Genomic DNA, 19,311 nt, shown 5'->3' on the forward strand with positions numbered 1-19,311 from the left:
ACACATAATTGCTCTAGAGGGAAAACAGGAAGGAGCAGGCACCTCCTGTGAACTGGGTGGTCACATGGCAGAGGGCTAAGTCACATGGTGTGCCTTGTGAGTGCTCTTGGGTTTGTCCTTGGAAGATCCCACCCAGAGGGACACAGTTTGAAGACCACTGCTGCAACAATCATACAGATTACACCCCGGAGTGATAGAGCCATACCTTCTGCTTGACGAACTCCACCGTCTGGTGTGTGTGCATCAGGGTGTATGTGTTCAACACACGTTCCTGGAGAGGCCCATTCTGAAACGGGAAAGAAGAGAGATGGTGGGTGAGGGGTATCAGCGACAGCGAGGCATACTTTAGGAAACACTTCTGTAGTCATTTACACACATTCCTGCGGCCAGCCCACTCTGGTTTAATCATATCTGTAGTATTGTAGTATTCTAGATTATAGAATGGTGTAGTTAGAATTGTTATATGTCAAGGGAATGTTGGGGGATGAGTGTGGCGGTTTACGAGGCGACTGGTGGCTTTACCTGGTTGCTCTACTGTGGAAGTGAAGCTGTAATTCTTATTGGATAAATCCTGTTACCTGGAACTGCGTCATTCTACTTATTTACTTCAACATCCATAGTCGCTCTCGCAACTGCAGCAACTGTACAAATCTCACAACCTCTAATAGGACACTAATTACTGATCGACCACTTACTTGGCTCCAGTGAGATCACATCCCCATGACAGCCGACAAGAGATCCGTATTCCCAAATTAGGCATGGATAATCCCGACAACTAGATTCCACTCTCAACTATTCCATGTTCTTCTGAAACCTGACCCATTGCCAATAACTGTCCCTAATCTATCACGACACCACACCGCCCCTGTCAAGACTTATCCCTGCCTGTGGGTTCTGAGGTCACTTTGTGTGCCAGATCATTGCTCTTAAAGAAGGAGGTGCTCAAAACATTTGGAGCTAACGTCCTGGCATGTGGTGGTAAAGTGATCATGCAAACTCTTCACCACCTCATATTAGTGTCGGTAGATCACATGTGTCTATCTTGAGCTTAACCTACTACCCAACAGCTCTCCAAGGTAGCAATTCCACTGAGTAAGTGCAGTAACACGGGCTCATCAGGTTAGTGTCCCAACTATAAGGCATGTATTGTGCGAAGTGTAGGGTCACAACTTAACGAGCCACCGGGGAGGCAGCTGCCCACTGAAGTGGAGCTCCCAAAAGAACGGACGGCTTCGCTCAAAGCTTCTAACTCACAACAGTATCATTTGTGATCTGCTGGCACAACTCTTTTATACTCTACGCTATCAACTTTATGCACAGATTGTTTACATACTGAGTCTCTTTTACATTTTGCATTCATTAGTTCTTTACTGGCATGTGTTTAGTGCTGGCCATGTGCAAGCCTTCACACCCTCACACCATTGTATTTTATTTTATTTCTATTGCATTCAATGATGTCAAGTTGTTACAACCTTTCCAAAAACCTAAAGTCCAAGGCGATCCCACCTTACAAAGGCCTCGATTTTTCTTCAGTAAGCTCGAATGCTGTGACATGTTCCATTGCCAAAATTTAACCTCTGTCAGCTACTCCAATAACACCTTATTTCACTGTATCCAGTCACATTGGACCCATAGCCTGTCGCTTAGATACTATCAGTATGTTCGAATACCTCCAGACTCCTCCAATATTTCATACTCAAACTTCTTTCATTCTTTTCAGACTCATCACCTTCAAAGGCAGGCTTCTTAATTTTTCAAAATGCAGCATCTACAGTGGCAACCTCCGCCAATCCTTTCAAAGTCAACCCCTTCAAAGAAAACCCTGTCCTTCCAGACCAAAGGCATCAATGGCATGTTTTCCATTTCATTCATGCCCAGAACCCTCAAAGGCAGCCCCCCAAAACTCATCCAAATGCAATGCCTAAAATGAGGACTTTAGGAAACTTTTCAAAGCCACCCTCTCCACATCCTTCTGAACCAAACGCCAGAAAGACAGCTTCTCCCTGCCATTCCAAAGTAGAGACCTATCATGGTAGACTCTCTCTATTCTTTCATATCCAGCTCCCACAATGGCAGTCCTTCAAAATTCTTCCAACCTCAACAGTTACCACTTAAAAACGAAACACATTCAATAGTGACTTCTTCTTGTGTATCGCATCATAATACCAGTGGAACATGGCATTCACTCGCATCAGCAGCTTCAAATGATTCCATACAGCCGCTCGCCGCTCTCCTAGATGCAAAGTCTTGTAAGTCATCTCTCTCCACCCTTCCATATCCAATACTTTCGATGACAGCAGGTCCCATCCTTTTAAATTCACCTTGTTCAACAGTCTCTCCATATTCTTCCAAACTAACACCCTCAATGGTAACCCCTCACAATTCTTCCAAAATGGACCTTATTGTTGATATACTTTCCCTAAGAGTGATTACAAACCCAAAGCCTTCAATAGCAGATTCTCCCTAAACGTCCAAACCCTAGGCCTACAGGAAGTCTCTCCCATCATTCTAAAGCCATCATTGCCTACGGCAGGCGCAGCCACCTTCTTCACATTCAGCGTCTTCAATGGCGGGCTCTCCCAGTTATTTCAACAGCAGCCCTTAATTCTTTCAAACTCATTGTCATCAATGGCTGCCTTTTCGAAACAAATCAACCCCTTTAGTGTCTGTCTCTACCAATACATTAAAAGTCATGGCCTTTAAAAGGGCCATTTACTGAATGATGTCACAATAGCTTCAATAACCTAACTAGACATCATCATACGTAGGGACATTCTGGAACCCTTATTGTTTGGTAATAATGGTGATGTAATATAGAGTAAGAGATCAAGATTCATATTTTTCAATCATGTTTTTTTTTATTGATGGCCTATAACAATTTTTCCTCACTTGATATATTCAAGGATGAAACCCTCTCAAATAAAATTGCACCAAATCCTGTTAATGACACTCTTTACCTACCATTCGAACATTGACACCTACATTGGCGCCCCCTCAGTGATGTAATAATTAATATCTTCAATAATGCCTCTTTCAATGACAGTAGGTCCATCATACTTCAATCTCTCTTCCTTTAATACCCACCTGCTATTGTTACACATTTCTGTGTACTCCGCTTTTTTTGGTCCCACTGACCTTGGATATTTCCCGGCTCCTCCTATTATCCCTAATTTAATTTGACTGAATTATTTAACATAAATTTCATCCCACTCCCCAAATGGTCCCAAATCTCACATTTACTGCAATTCTCCAAATCATTTTGATCACACCCTCCGTGACTGTCTGGACCTCAATATTCCGAGCCTTTAAATGTTCTGGAAGGTCACTACCTTCACTCTTGCTCGCCCTCACCCTAGCCATGCTTCTTCTGGCCTGCCATATTTCATACGTCTCCCTTCTGTACATTCTCCATCTCATCTCCCAAAATACACCACATTGCCCCCTCTCACTTCTTACCTCTTGTGCTCTCAGTGCACCGATCCCCCTCTAATGTGTACTGTACACCCAAAGACTTCCAAGCCCAGTTCTACCAATTACTGCCATCTCTGGTCTTCCATCGCCCCCGGTCCTGAACCTTTCACCAGTTGTGCCCTCAATGGAGTGAAATCTCTTACTGTGTAATTCCTGTACTTTTCTTTGTCTGTGACATCATCTGGATCAATATCCGGCCGATAGACCAGAGAAGGATCGGGCCCCTGGAAATGTGGAGACAAACCAGTCATTAGAAACAAGCGAATTATTGGAATTACCTGAAAGATGTGTAAGTGGAAGAAAGGAAGGGAAGAGTGCATTACTTTCTACAGAAAGAGTACATAGTACCCCAAGATGCAAACCCTCAACCTGTCTTCAATGGTGGATTCATTTGTTCACCAGACCTTCATCCTTTGCAGTCTGTATATTTGTATTTATTGGATTTCATTTCAAGACCAGAGGCTAAAATACCACTCAACTGCAGCACCTTTAAAGAAAGTTCAACATAAACAATCCAGACTTAGAAGTTCACGGTCCATAAATAATCCTTGCATAGAACACTCTTCCTCTTTTAAATGCTGCTCTGATACAGATAAATGGAAAATGGTACATAATCATTGGCAGTAAAATAAACCATGAGTATAATATTGTGGAATAAAACTAATCACATGCCAGTCAATAGCATTCCGTGTTCCCTTTTTGGATGACGCTTGCCCTTCTGGGCCTGTACTACAGAAACAATGCACTGGTGCAGGAGAAAGAGAGCACCCCCATTTGCGCCTACTAGCTGCTTACTTTTGAGGAATGTCATTGAGCAAATAGCGTTTGCACCAGGGTAGACATGGCACAAACTGATTCCACAATATTTTCGCTTTGTTTACAAAATATGAGGTATGGCTGAAATTTAATGACAAATCAAGCATAAGATAACGTTTAGCATGTCTTCCACTTTTATACATGTTTCAGGGGAAATCAACGTGTGTATAGTTTGAGTATACAAATTCCAAAGACAGTGGTAAGTGATTTAGATGAATGTTTAGCAGAGCAAAATCTCCATAACATAATTAGAATGATTTATAAGCAAACGTGTTATATATATTTTACCAATTTCTAACAATAAATTGGTTTCATTCTTTCCTCGTGCAAAAACCTTTTTGTAATGGACTGGGGCAAAATAAGCTTGATTCATTCACTATTACACGAGTAGCAAAAGAGTGTAAAATGTTTTGCCCTTTTGGAATTTATGAGCTAGGTGCTGAAAAAAGCACTCAGCCCACCAAACACATGTAAATGAGATGATGACAAGTTCCAGGGGCGCGTTTATATTGAAGGATTTCTAAGGACTGCACAGTACAATGCTTGTCATTCGACTAAACCCTGCTTTACAGAGGCGGGCTGCATATAAAGAGATTTGGAAGCTTTCGAGCCAGGTTGTGCCTCTGAGGAGCTAATACTGCTGGGAAAGAATCAGAGGTGGGAGAGTCACTGAGGGGCCGAGCCAACCTGGAGCTCATGTCCTCTTGTGCCCTGGAATCAAACACGAGCCAAGCCTACGTGTGCTTCTCTGCTGCACCAGTGCCGGATTAAACCCTGTGGAGGCCCCGAAGCAGTCAAAATATCGGGGCCTCCGTCACAGATTATCTGCTAATACTTTTTTATTCTACCAAACAACAATTTAAATAAACCAATTTTATTACATTGAACTAAACATGAACAATTATTAATGTTATTAGATAAAAAAAGAATTGGAAACAATTTAAGAAAGCTTGAGTGTAATTTTCTTTCAAGATCAAATCAATATTATTTTGGTCTATTGTTGCGGGCCCTAAAAGGAGTGGGGCCCATAGTCCGGTGCCTATTTGGTAATCCGGAACTGTACCGCCCACTCTCTCACCTAATACTCTGAGCCCAGCCCAGCCCAGATACTACAGCGGTTTGCTCCAAGTTTTTGCCCCACACGGTAAAGTGGAAGATCAATGAAGAAATGGATTAAAAAGCTATAGAAACCTCTACAACCAGGTGTATCCTGTGGGCCACAACCAGGTGTATTTCTCCTACATACGCTGTGTGGCCAAAGTCAACATCTCATTGGTTGATCATACCTAAGGAGCATGGCTGGAATCACTCAAGAGGCCACATGTATCCAGGTCTCGGAAGAGCCGTGCCATGGCGATGCCAGTCCCAGAGGATACCTCATTCAAACACATTGTCATCGGTGGATGTATAGTGCACCAGCGTATATGAGCCCAGGCAGATTTCTCATATTATTGAGTAGTGGGGCAGACCATTCTACATTCTTTGACAGTGTGCTGCCTGTGCCAGTCTCACCCTCCAGCCTTATACTAGAAATTTCAGATCAAAAGGTAAAACAGAACAATACCTTGGGCAGTCAAATCAGAAGCTGCCAAAGAAGATAATGGATAGGGTTCTACTTACCATAATAATCTTCATGCTGCTGCTGTCTTGGTGTTGGGGGAGACAAGGTGTGTGAGGATAGAGGGAATGGAAGGAGGGGTCCACCTGTATGCAGTGAGTGTGAAGCATCCTCTTAATATAGTCGAGAGATTGTGCAAGGCATCAGTTTTCTTACGACATGGCCGTAGATTTGACCTCAACCTGATGAATCCGGCTTTCGTGGAATTGGATGACGCATTAACCATTACGTATGAGGCACCGCCACAGCCACTGCCATCCAGGGCGAGGGACAATATAACAACTTCAGGACTTTTTGATGCTGGATGATCTATTAACCATTACGATCGAGCCTGGGTCTATAGGGATAGTGCCAGACCCAGAATGGCAACAGCACAGTGGTCCAGAGGTCCAAAGTCCTCCACAACATTTGTCTGCCACCTCCGGGTTACTCTGTAACCCGACATCAAGAGGTCAAGCTCAGCATGTGACAGAATGCACAAGGTCTTGGCTAGAAAGATATCTTTACTGCGAATAACGACTGGAGTGGAAATTGGAGCTACATCTGAAGAATGTGGGCACTTCTGAATGGCTGAACAGTTCCAGTTGCCATCACCAAGCTCTGATGTGGGGCACCGACTAGCTCTCTGTTAGCAGTACCATACAGCACACTAACTATCAGCATAAATAGCTGAACCACCTATGCATGAGGAGCATGCCAGCACCTGCATTATTAGTACAGGCAATCTCTGCACAAAGAGCACCACCAACCTCCACATAGAGAACTACTTACTTCTTCATAAAGAAAACAGCAGATCGATCCCTGCACGAAGTGCACAACTAACCACACCAAAAGAGCAGAACAAAGATTTACATAAAGAGCAGAGCTAACCTCTGCTTAAGGAGCATCACCAACCTCTACAAAAAGAGTACTACCTACTTTTTCATAAAGAGGACAACAAATCTCTGCATGAAGAGCCCCACCAACCTCCGTAAAAGAGCAGAACCATGTTCTACATGAAGACATTACTTCCCTCTGCATATAGAGCAACGCTAACCTCTGCTTAAGGAGCATGACCAATTTATGTGCAAATAGCACCACAAACCTCAAAAAAAGGATCACACGCCCAGCTAAGTAACAGGCAGAAAAACAGGGCACCCAAAGCTCTGTAAAAACAAATCTATAGCCCTGTGCCTCCAGCAGTTCAGAAAGATCAACAACCACTGCTTAAAAATCACCTTTGGCACAAACAACAAGCATTTGCAATGCAATAGGTCTCGCAATACTGAAAGTCTGAACTATTGCCGTTGCTAATAATATTGCAACGCCAATAGTTCAAACTTTCAGTAATGCAAGACCTATTGCATTGCAAATGCTTTTTTTCCCAATTTATTTCCAACTAGCTTACCAGTTGCGCGTTGCTGCGATCTCAGAAGAAAGCAAATTCGCTGTCTATTTCAGTATTCGAAAGATTATGAGGGCCCTGGGGGGCGATTTAAAAACATTTTTTTTTACACAAACCTTCTCAGGAGTGTACTCAACAACTTCCCAAAGTTTCATGACGATCGGATGAATGGTGTAGTAATGCATAAAGGACAAACAGACAGACAGACATACTTTTGTTTTTATATATATAGATATAAGATACATGAAGATACCACAATCATAGCACATTGATGGTGTATTGTTGTATGAATGTGTGACTGTATGGAGATGTGATTGCTGTCTTTTCAATGTATGCAGTATTATGGATTAATTACTATATTTTGTATTAGGATTTTAGAGATGTTGAATTATTTATAAAATATATTACATTTGTAAGTTTCAGTCTGTTTGCCCATGTATTTAGTAATTATGGACTTTGTATGTATTCATAGTTGCTCAGGGGTGTTGTTTATATGCTAGTCAGCAAAATTATGGGTACATTTAATGTATTCATTATGCCTGGGATAACCATCGAAAGTGGTTCTCTGTTGAGATCACTTGCGGCCGAAGTAATGAAATTAAAGGAAAAAAAACACACCATATGGAAGCCATATCATGCTGGTGTGCAAGAATTTTAGTGTTAAATCTGTACATGGAGTGGGGGAGAGATAGAGATAACTGAAGGAGAAATTGTATGGGGATTACCAGGGTCAGATTTGACCTAGCGAAGATCATATAGGAATGGGAACCAATTCTTAGATATGGTTGCGGGCGGCCTAAGAGCCCTAAATGGATTACCAGGCTTTATTTGCCTGCCAGGGACACATTCTGGACTGGTAACAGGTAAAAAAAATAGGGAAGTTTGACCACTTTTACGTAATATGTTAGTTGACTCAGTGGTGGGGAATGATCACAAGCCTCTGTTACTTATTATTTCCTCAACTTTCTGCTAACCTTTCACATATTTCCCTTTAGTAATGAAAGGACCATCAAGTGGAAAACCTGTACACTATGCTAAATTAGCTACAAGTATAATGGGGCTGGTAGAGCAATATGTTAAAGGGTTGACCACAGCTGAGGGTAGTAAGAGGCATACACTTGTCGAGGATTTTGAGCAGCCGAATGAGAACGATGGGCCAACGTTTGGCAATACTTGACGGAAAAGGCCAAAAATAGGGTGCATAAAACCTTACATCAAGTCGATGAGGCCTTGTTCATTCAAGAAACAGAAGCTAATTAGAGCTTTGAGATCAAGAATTGCCTGGCATAATGGGGAGGAGCACTTGCAAATGAGCAAAGTAAAATTCGTGAAACTTATTCAAATCAAAAAGAATCAGACCTGTCAAAGAGCATTGGAAGCCACAAGTCAAAAACACCAAAAGATTCTGGGAGCTTTTCGCATGAGGGCTCCAAGGCGTTCACAACTGCTTAGGACTGGGCGTGGAAGCATATGTTTAGGAAAGGCATTTTATCCACCTATATTAAGTAGAAGGAGCCAGCACTCTCAGTATTGGGTCAGGCTATGGAAATTGTATATGCACGGCACTGGTCTTCTGCAATTCATTCAAGGCTTCAGGGCCAGACTTAGTGCCCGTAGATCTTCCTTATATGGCACCCAAACCTGAGCCCCGGTCCTGTGTATTGTGTTCATTGCAGTGATTCAAAGATGTACCTAGCCTCAAGGAGCTCGAAGGCAGTGGGACCATTCTGAAAAAGGAAACCACCATGATCATGCTAATTGCCAAAGATTTCACTGCTGGACGGTGTAGGGAAAATCTTACTCAACCATATATAGGACTGGGAGGGTAGCAGAAATGCATTAGGCAGCATCCAGACTGGAGTTAGAAAAGGATTATCTACAGCTCAACAGGGCATGCAATGGTATCTTACCTGTGCAAAATATGCCAAGCTAATGAAAACGTGTTTTATGACCTTTAGTAATCTAAAACGGGCCTTTGATACTGTAAACAGATATCCCTTCTGGCCGCAGGGCAACAGCAACGGATGCCAGAATGCTTCATTGATTGAGGTCTCGTGGTGCTTGCACAATCAAAAGACAGCCAAGGACACGCGGGAAGAGCTGGCAAACGCATCAGTGAATTCCCAGTAAACAGAGATGTTACAGCTCCCTAGTTGTACAGCCTGTTTGCAGATGACGCAGGCGTAGACTTAGCTAGCTTAAATGCAGTAAAATAGAGGGAACAAGATTGCCATCATTTTGCAATGCTCTGATCTTTAACAGAAAACTCAATGCACCACCGATTGAGGGGCTTTGAGATCTACAATCAGACCCTGATCATCAATGCGAGGGGCAGGCTGGTGGGACTGTGTTGGTATTAGTAGTACGGAAATACAAGAGAAACCCAAATGTCCATGTGAACATGGGTATCAAGCACAAACATGGAACAGTGATTCACATGGAACGCATGCTAAGGCAAAGGTGTAGTATGACAGAAGATACCTGTCTTGAGTTCATCTAAGTTAAAACCTTTATTGTGAGACAGCAGGTATCTGTCAAGAATCAATCTAGGTTGAAAACAAATGCGGGGCAACCAGTATGACATAGTTAAGTAGAATTCATCCGAACTGAAGGTTATTTCATACTTAAAATGTAAACAATGCACAAACAAACTTATGCAGTTCAGTGAACACTGAGGACGTTTTTAGAAACGCCCAAATGGTAAAAACCATAACCAAAAAGAGAAGAGTGGTGACAAGTGAAAATCAAAGGTGCATTGGGATTCACAAAGACAGTCCGGTTAGTTTGCTACACGAGACAACACTGGGCCGTTTACACAGAGTATAGTTTGAAAAAGAGGTCTGTCTATGATAGAGTTGACGGTGTTTCGACCCTACCCCAGGTATGAGGGTCTCATCAGCACTAGGAATGACCTGGGGGGCTAAAGAAATGAGCAAAGTTAGCACAAGTGCTAGTCATATTTAAAAGCAGATGTACATAGAGTAAAGATGGCATGGAATACATACTGCTTAGTCTGGTAATTGGAGTCTGGGTGCAGGATGTTGTTTCAGAACTCCAAGAGAGGCGGCAAAAATCAGTGCCTCAGGGCCAGGGGGTGCCTTTGCGGGAAATATCCATGGCTGTCAGATTATGAAGGTGATCGTTTACACTCTTTTATTGTAGCTCTAAAAACATTGCTGCCTACCTAGGACCCCTAAGAACACTGAAAGCCAAGCACAAGGATTCTAGAGTGAAGTTTCACAAAGGTGCCAGGTTAAGTAGATTAATACTCACAGGACTGACCTTAGAATGGTGGGTGACAAAGAGAATGTATGTTAAAACAGGCGGGCATGCCGGCTCAAGGACATATTGATAATTACCAAACAATCTATTGCGCTTGAAGGCCAACCTTAGCCCTTCATGCCTAATTATAAAATGCAGCTTGAGGCCTCGCTGGGGATCAATTTCAAAGCAGTGTAATGGAACGAGCGGTACCCAGGTAGACTCCTGATCGGAGAATCAGCATCATAGGAGGAATGGATTCTCATCAGTGTCTGTAATTGGGCCAGAAAGATAAAGTTATGCTCCAATCCGAGTCTCAGGCCACGGTGCGTCCCTCTGGAGAGAAGGCGTGGCCAGCACAGGAGGAGGCGGGGAGGAAGGGTGTGGGTGGAGGCTTGCTGGTGCTCGTGTGAGTACAGAGCACTTGTCCATAACTGCCAACTCACATGGTGCCACCGTGTGACACACAATATTGGCCTCATCACACGGTCTACCAGTAAGGAGTCAATATCACACGACGGGGGTGACATAAAGCTGAAAACCACTGTAAATAGTGCTTTCCAGCTCGTCTCCTGATGCTTTGAACTGCTGATGTTCATTAGGGTGTGTGGAAACATCCTAGGGTACTGATACCAGCCTCTGCAAGCTTTTTGTTGTTGGGAGAAGGGGGCTTGGAAGTGGGGTTCAAAAATTACTTGTAGGTTCTTCTCAGCACGAGGCCCTGCCTCTGTCAAGGCCCCGCCCCCTCCTCACACAGTGAGATTGTTCTTCAAGTTGGCAGGTGTGCTTGTCGCCTTTGCTATCTGATTGTAAATCGGTACTACAGAATGTCACACATGGGATAATCCTGTGGCCTATTAGGATTGCTGAGGCAGAGCCAGACATGTGATCGCAATCACTATCCAATTACCATCAATCTGCATTGACAATGATTTTTTTTTACATTTTTGCAGACAATGTGCTTACTGTGTGTGCGATGCACAGTCTTGGCACCGTTTACTGCAATGCTAATACACTGAGGGGTCAGTACCTGTAAAGTCAGTGCACTGATCAGACAAGCACTGGCATACTCACCCAACAGCTTAAACTAATCTGGTACAGAAGGGCAGAGGCAGTTGGCACATAGAAAACATTTGGCTAACATATAAAGACATTTATACCGTTACACAGTCAAAATACACAACCGAGGTGTAAAATTGCACGAATAATCAGTGTGACTAAAAGCAAACCATTAGGCAGAAGAAAACAAAATTGGCCAAAGTAACTACTGATTTCTAAGTGTGGCACCGCCAAAGGTTATGTATACTAGGATAAAGGTCGAGCGAGTTTTAGTGCATGAGTGCAGTGAATTAGCCATGCTTCTCTATGACTTGCCAATGTAAGTCGTCCGCCGAGTGTTGTTGTACAAGATAGTGTTCAACCATCTGGGCAGTCTCATTTCCACAGTGATTTCTACTTCAGTGCTGACCAATCATCACTTTCACTTGCTGGGATATCTGTCTGATAAAACATGCAATAAGTGGCATTCTTCGTTGCACAGTTGATATGGTGTTGTAAAGTAGTATGAGAGGTCCCATGTGTTGTGCTTAAATTGGCAAGAAACGCAATTGCCACACTTAAAGTGGCCTTTAATAGCGTCTAGTACCCATGAGGATAGGATTGTGTCCTATGCTTTGAGAAAATTGGCGTAAGCGCGGACCAATAGGTCCCTGATGTTTTTGCCTTACTTATAAGACAAAGCGGCTGTCATTTGAAGGGGTCCATTCCCCCTGAAATATTAACCTTCGAAAAAGTGGTGCTAGAAGGCATTAATATTCTAAGATCAGCCAGAACCTACTCTCCTCATAATATCTCTTGGAAATAGAGATTGTCACTCAATAAATTAAGTACAGAAGATTCCATTATAATAAAAAATGCAGACAAGGGAGGTGGCATTGTGATACAGGACAAAGAGGCCTACATTGCTGAAATTATGGGACAATTGAACATTTACAACAACCACTACAAACCACTTCCTCTCAAGGATTAATCTCAAAATACTAGATGCCACCACCAGATGTCTCAAACAAGGGTTCTTGACACACCAAAAATTTGAGTTCCTCAACAAGAAATCCCAGAGGACACCTGTACTGCACACCCAGCCAAAACGTAATAAAGATGCCTATGAACTCCCAGGCAGGCCCATTTGATCAGACTGTGACTCTGTACTTGAATCTATAGGAGAGTACATAAACAACACAAGACACAATCCTATCCTCATGGGGACTAGACGCTATCAAGGGCCCTTTTAAGTGTAGCACAGCACACTTTTCCATGCCAACTATGCTTTGAGCAATCTCATTTATTGCATTTGGTGCCCATGCAACTTGATTTATATAGACATCCCAGTAAGTGAAAGCGAGGACTGGTCAGCATCAAAGTCACATTCGCCGTGGACAGTGGGACTACCCTGATGGTTCAACAATATCTTGCATAACAACACTGATCAGAAAACTTGAAGTGCCAAGTCATTGTGAAGGCTTTGCCATAAACCAGAGCATGTGACACATGATATACTCTCCAACGTTTAGAGTGGAAGTGGATCGATAAATGTGGCTCCATAAAAAACGGACTGAACTCTATGGAGGAGTGGCGCTAATTCATTGCACTCATGATGTAGGACTCGCGGAACCTTGACCCCAGCATCTGTAACCCCTGACTGTACCTCACGTAGGAATCAGTAGCTACATTTGCTGCTGTTTCTTTCCTTCTGCTTAATGGTTTGGTTTTAAGTCACAATGATTATTCATGCATTTTTACACCTCCCTATTGTGTATTTTGACTGTGTAACGGCATAAATGTCCTTATATGTTAGCCGAATGTTTTCCGTGTGGCAACTTCCGTACCAGCTTAGTTTAAGCTGTTGTGCGAGTATATCAGTGCTTGTCTGACCAGTGCAATGACTTTACGGGTACTGACATCCTGATGTATTCAAGTTCCAGTAAACTGTGCCGAGAGTGTGCATTGCACGCACTGTTAGCACATTGTTTGCAAAAATGTGAACAAATGTCAATGTACATTGATTGCAATTTAACAGTGATTGCAATTACATTTGTGGCTTAGCCTCAGCAATCCTGATAGGCCACAGAATGATCCAGATTGTGACACTCTGTGGCACTGATTTGTTATCAGATAAGAAGGACAACTAGTGCTCTGTACCCACACGAGCACCAGCGAGCCTCCACCCATGCCTTCCCCTCACGCACGCCCCCACCCCATGTCGGTCACACCTCCTCTCCACGGGGATGCAGCGTGGCCTGAGCCTCAGATTTAAGCGTAACTCTATTTATCTGGTCCTATTACACGGACACTGACGAGTATCGCTTCCTCATTTAACGGCGCTTCTCCGGTCAGGAGTCCGCCCATATACTGCTCGTTTCATTACACCTGCCTTGAAATTGATCCTCATCGAGGGGCCTCAAGCTGCATTTTGATTGTTAGATTGTTTTGGTAATTAGCCCTATGCCCTTGAGCCGGCTTTAGAGTGACCAGACGTCTCGGATTTGATCAGACAGTTCCGTTTTTTGAAGGACTGCCCAGTATCCCGACACTTTCTTCCAAAACACAAACATTTCCTGGTTTTCAAGGGAGAATAGGGTGAACCTTCACATTAATCACAGTGATGTGCAGGTTCACATTTTAACCGCCCTCTTAGAACAAGCATTTACAATGCAACGGTCTCGCCTTTGAAAAAGTTAAAGCTATTGGCATTGTAAACGACACATTTTTTATTTATGTGTTGGTTTTGAAAACAGATAAATAAATGGCACTGTCATTTACAATCGGTACAAAAGGGGGTGGTGATGGACCGAGCATCTGAATCAATCAAACACTCACACCCAGTCAAAGGATCTGGGTTTAATCCATCACCGTTCTTTAGCCCACTTTGCCACCCCAGTTCAGACATGGCTATATGCAAATCAGTCTGACCCTGTGCCTCATGGGAACAGTCCAGCCCGAACTGCCAAGCCATGTCTTCCCTGGACCGGAAACAAGCTTCCGAGGACCGGTTTCTGGCATTCCAGCCGTCTTCAGCCCGGCTTGCTTGAATCCAGTGGCAAAGTGAGCAAGGGACTCACGTCTGAGCATATCCTGCCACACTTATGGCAGCCAAAATCGGTACAAACGGGGGTGGTGATCGACGGAGCATCTGAACCAATCAAAAACTCACACCCAGTCAAAGGATCTGGGTTTAATCCATCACCGTTCTTTAGCCCACTTTGCCACCCCAGTTCAGACATGGCTATATGCAAATCAGTCTGACCCTGTGCCTCATGGGAACAGTCCAGCCCGAACTGCCAAGCCATGTCTTCCCTGGACCGAAAACAATCAATCAATCAATCAGGAGTTTGTTAAAGCGTGACTGCTCACCCGTAAGGGTCTCAAGGCACTAGGGGTGGGGGGTGGGGGGGAGTGTGGGGGGGTGCAGGTTCCATTCCATCAAGGAGGGGGTCTGTCGAAGAGCCAGGTTTTGAGGTTTCTTGCGAAGATGGGGAGCAATGTTGTCTGTCTGAGGTGGAGCGGAAGGGCGATCCATGCTTTGGCCGCGAGGAAGGAGAAGGAGCGGCCTCCCGATCTGGTCTTTCTGGTGCAGGGGATTACGGCATAGAAAAGCTGGGCAGATCGTAGGGTCCTTTGGGGTGCGTGGAATTTGAGTCGGCTGTTCAGGTATGCTGGTCCGGTGCCGTGGAGGGCCTTGTGTGCGTGGGTGAGCATCTTAAAGGTGATTCTCGCCTCGACGGGTAGCCAGTGGAGTGTGCGCAGGTGCTGGGAGATGTGGCAGTGTTTTGGCAGGTTGAGGACCAGTCTTGCGGCGGCGTTCTGGATGTTCTGTAGCTTGCGGATGAGGTTTTTGTTTATTCCGGCGTAGAGTGCGTTGCCGTAGTCGAGTCTGCTAGTGACCAGGGCGTGAGTGACTGTCTTTCGGCGTTCGAGGGGGATCCATTTGAAGGTCTTACGAAGGAGGCGGAGGGTGTGGAAGCAGAAAGATGAGACAGAGTTGATCTGGCGGTCCATTTTGAGATCGGAGTCCAGGATGATTCCCAGGTTGCGTGCGTGGTCTGTGGGGGTTGGCGGGTTTCCGAGGGCGGTGGGCCACCAGGTGTCGCTCCAGGTGTCAGGGTTTGGGCCCATGATGAGTACTTCTGTTTTGTTGGTGTTTAGTTGTAGGCAGTTTTTTTCATCCATTTGGCGACGGCTTCCATGCCTTCTCGAAAGTTGCGTCTGGCGGTGTTGGGCTCGTTGGATAGGGAGAGGATGAGCTGGGTGTCTTCTGCGTATGACACGATGTTGAGTCCGTAGGTTCTGACGATGGGGGCAAGTGGAGCCATGTAGACGTTGAACAGCGTCGGGCTGAGGGATGAGCCATGGGGGACTCCGCAGGTGGTAGGTGTGGGGTCCGAGAGGAAAGGGGGGAGTCTGACCCGCTGCGTCCTGCCGGAGAGGAAGGAGCAAATCCATTCGAGGGCCTTGTCCTGGATTCCTGCATCGTAGAGTTTGCGTATTAGGGTGCGGTGGGAGACTGTGTCGAACGCCGCTGATAGGTCGAGGAGGATGAGGGCTACTGTTTCTCCTTTGTCCAGTAAGGTGCGGATGTCGTCTGTTGCGGCGAGGAGGGCAGTTTCCGTACTGTGTTTTTTTTCTGAAGCCGGATTGGGAGGAGTCGAGGATGTTGTGTTCTTCAATGAATGTGGCGAGTTGGCTGTTGATGGCTTTCTCGATGACTTTCGCTGGGAACGGGAGCAGGGAGATGGGTCTGTAGTTTTTGAGGTCGGTGGGGTCCGCTGAGGGTTTCTTTAGGAGGGGGTTGACCTCGGCGTGTTTCCAGTCGTCGGGGAACGAGGCGGTCGCCAGGGAGTGGTTGATGGTTTGGCGGAGCATGGGTGCGATGGTGTTGGCGGCTCTGTTGAAGATGTGGTGGGGGCAGGGGTCCGTGGGGGCCCCTGAGTGGATTGACTTCATTGTCTTCAGTGTGTCTTCGGGGGTGAGTCATCAATCGCTGGTTTCCGGGTGTCGGGGGTGGTTGGTGAGGGTTCAGTGTCTTGGTTGTCTTCGTCGAAGTTGTCGTAGATGCTCTTGATTTTGTGGTGGAAAAAGATGCTGAGTTTGTCGCAGAGGTCCTGTGAGGGAGGGATGTCGGTAGACTCGCTGGTGGGTTGGGCGAACTCCTTGATGATGCTGAAGAGTTCCTTGCTGTTGTGTGCGTGGATGGAGATTCTGTCTTCAATCGCTTTTTTCCTTGTTTTTCTGATGAGTTGATGGTGGGCGTTGGTGGCGGCTCTGAAGTTGTTGTTGGCTTCTGTGGATTTGGTGTTTCTCCAGGCCTTTTCGAGGCGGCGGCATGTGCGCCTGGACTCTCGAAGTTCGGTGGTAAACCATCTGGCTTTCTTGGCACGGGTATTGTTGTTTTTCTTGAGGGGGGCTATGGTGTTGATGCTGTCCGAGATCCATCTATGCAGGGTTCGGGCTGCGGTGTTGGGGTCGTCGTTTTCCGCGATGGTTGGGGTGGAGTTGTTGAGTGAGGAGGTGAGCTGGTCATCAGTGATTTTGGTCCAGTTTCTTTGTGGAAGCAGGTGCTGGTGTCTGTGGATGGTGGGTGTTCTGAAGGTGAAGTGGACGCAACGATGGTCGGTCCATGGGAGTTCGGTGGTGTGGCTGAAGGTGATGGAGTTTCCTGTAGTGAAGAGGGGGTCGAGGGTGTGTCCTGCTGAGTGCGTGGGTTCGGTCACGATCTGGCGGAGTCCAATGTTGTGGAGGTTGTCCAGGAGGCATGTGGTGTTGGGGTCCAGTTGATTGTCAAGGTGGAAGTTGAGGTCTCCCAGCAGGGTGTAGTTGGTGAATGCGATGGCCTGCGGGGAGATAATGTCCGTGATGGAGTTGGCGAAGGGTCCGCGGGGTCCAGGGGGTCGGTAGATGAGGGGTTCCTTGGTGGGCGGCGGTGGGGCTGGCCAGTATCTTGAAGTGAAGGTGTTCCATCAGTTCTGTGGACTCGTCAGGGAGTGTGCTCAGGCGGAGGCTGGATTTGTGGACGATGGCGATTCCTCCTCCTGGGTGGGTGGGGCGGTCCTTCCTGGAGATCTTGTATCCTTGGGGGATGGCGATGGCGATGTCCGGTCCCGAGGTGGTGTTGGTCCAGGTTTCGGTGAAGAATGCTACGTCTGGGGTGGTGCTGTCGAGGAGGTCCCAGATTTCTGTGATGTGTTTGTGGAGGGATCGGACGTTGAGGAGGATGCATTGCAGAGTCTTCGGTTCGGTTGTGTTCTTGTGGGCGGTTGTGCTGGATCCGTGTTCTTGGTGGTGCTGCAGGTGTGCCGGCAGCGGTGACAGCTGAAGGAAACAAGCTTCCGAGGACCGGTTTCTGGCATTCCAGCCGTCTTCAGCCCGGCTTGCTTGAATCCAGTGGCAAAGTTTGGGCTGGACTGTTCCCATGAGGAACAGGGTCAGACTGATTTGCATATGGCCATGTCTGAACTGGGGTGGCTGAGTAAGCTAAAGAATGGTGATGGATAAAACCCAGATCAGTTGACTGGGGGTGAGTGTTTGATTTGCTCAAACGCTCCGTCCATCACCCCCTTTTGTATCGCTTTGTTCGCCCTAAGTTGGCAGGGTATGCTCAGACGTGAGTCCCTGCTCACTTGGCCACTGGATTCAAGATAGCCTGGCTGATGAGGATTATGAATACAAAACCGGTCCCAGGATGCTTGTTTCCGGTCCAGGGAAGACATGGCTTGGCAGTTCGGGCTGGACTGTTCCCATGAGGAACAGGGTCAGACTGATTTGCATATGGCCATGTCTGAACTGGGGTGGCTGAGTAAGCTAAAGAATGGTGATGGATTAAACCCAGATCAGTTGACTGGGGTGATTGTTTGATTTGCTCAAATGCTCCGTTCATCACCCCCTTTTGTATCGCACTGTCATTTACAATGCCAATAGCTTAATTTCTCGCAAATGCCACACACAAACACAGACCCACACAGAGTCCCACACACATACATACCTACAGAGCAACACGCAGAGCCACACACACACATACACAGAGCCACACACACACATACAGAGAGCCACATACACAACACACACACACAGCTACAGACACACACAGAGCCACACATCTATATACATTGTAAGTACATATATCATCAAGGTATGCAGATATGGAGTTAAGTATAGAACATTTACACATACTTAATTATTGATAATTTGGCCCTCGACATTCTGGTCACGATATTGTGACCAGTCGATATTCCTGCTGCATTATTCAACACCCACGTTGCATGAGAAACAATGTATAGAACATGCACACAGGGTTTATGAAAAATGATACTTGGAACACATTATCTGAGAAGTCCCCAAAAACATCCTCACATTGTGTATGAAAACCTATACCCAGAACATCCACGGAATGTACAAGACAAGAAAAGTCTGCTTCTCACAGATGAGATACCCAGAAGATAACACACAGTTTATGATAAAAGATAGTTATAGTATCCAGACAACAGCTTCTGTGAAGAGACACCAAACATCCACACAGTGTTTGTGTCGCGACACCTGTATCTTCCCCATACAGCTTCAAGACAGACACGCTTAACATCCCTCATACTAAGACGGTGGAAATATGTATCACTAGACTCACTTTGAGGCTACATAAACACGCAATTTATTCACGCAATTTGTTTAGTTTCTTTGCATCAAAGTTCTATTGGCAAGGGCGTTCGCTTTCTAC

General features: G+C 45.5%; 1 protein-coding gene across 1 annotated transcript in view; it reads right to left on the reverse strand.

Moving 5' to 3' along the window:
• LOC147750930 (inositol oxygenase-like) overlaps positions 1 to 6,052 on the reverse strand; it is a 33,349-nt gene extending 27,297 nt beyond the window's left edge. The window contains exons 1-3 of the mRNA XM_086918832.1: positions 5,908 to 6,052; positions 3,615 to 3,695; positions 206 to 286 (exon numbers count right to left, since the gene is read on the reverse strand). Of these exons, the coding sequence (XP_086774958.1) occupies positions 206 to 286; positions 3,615 to 3,695; positions 5,908 to 6,015 (270 nt within the window). The 5' untranslated portion in view covers positions 6,016 to 6,052. The remainder of the gene's footprint in view (positions 1 to 205; positions 287 to 3,614; positions 3,696 to 5,907) is intronic.
• Positions 6,053 to 19,311: the final 13,259 nt, after the last annotated feature.

This window comes from Lissotriton vulgaris, chromosome 1_1 (assembly GCF_964263255.1).
Source record: "Lissotriton vulgaris chromosome 1_1, aLisVul1.2, whole genome shotgun sequence".
Taxonomy (NCBI): Eukaryota; Metazoa; Chordata; class Amphibia; order Caudata; family Salamandridae; genus Lissotriton; species Lissotriton vulgaris.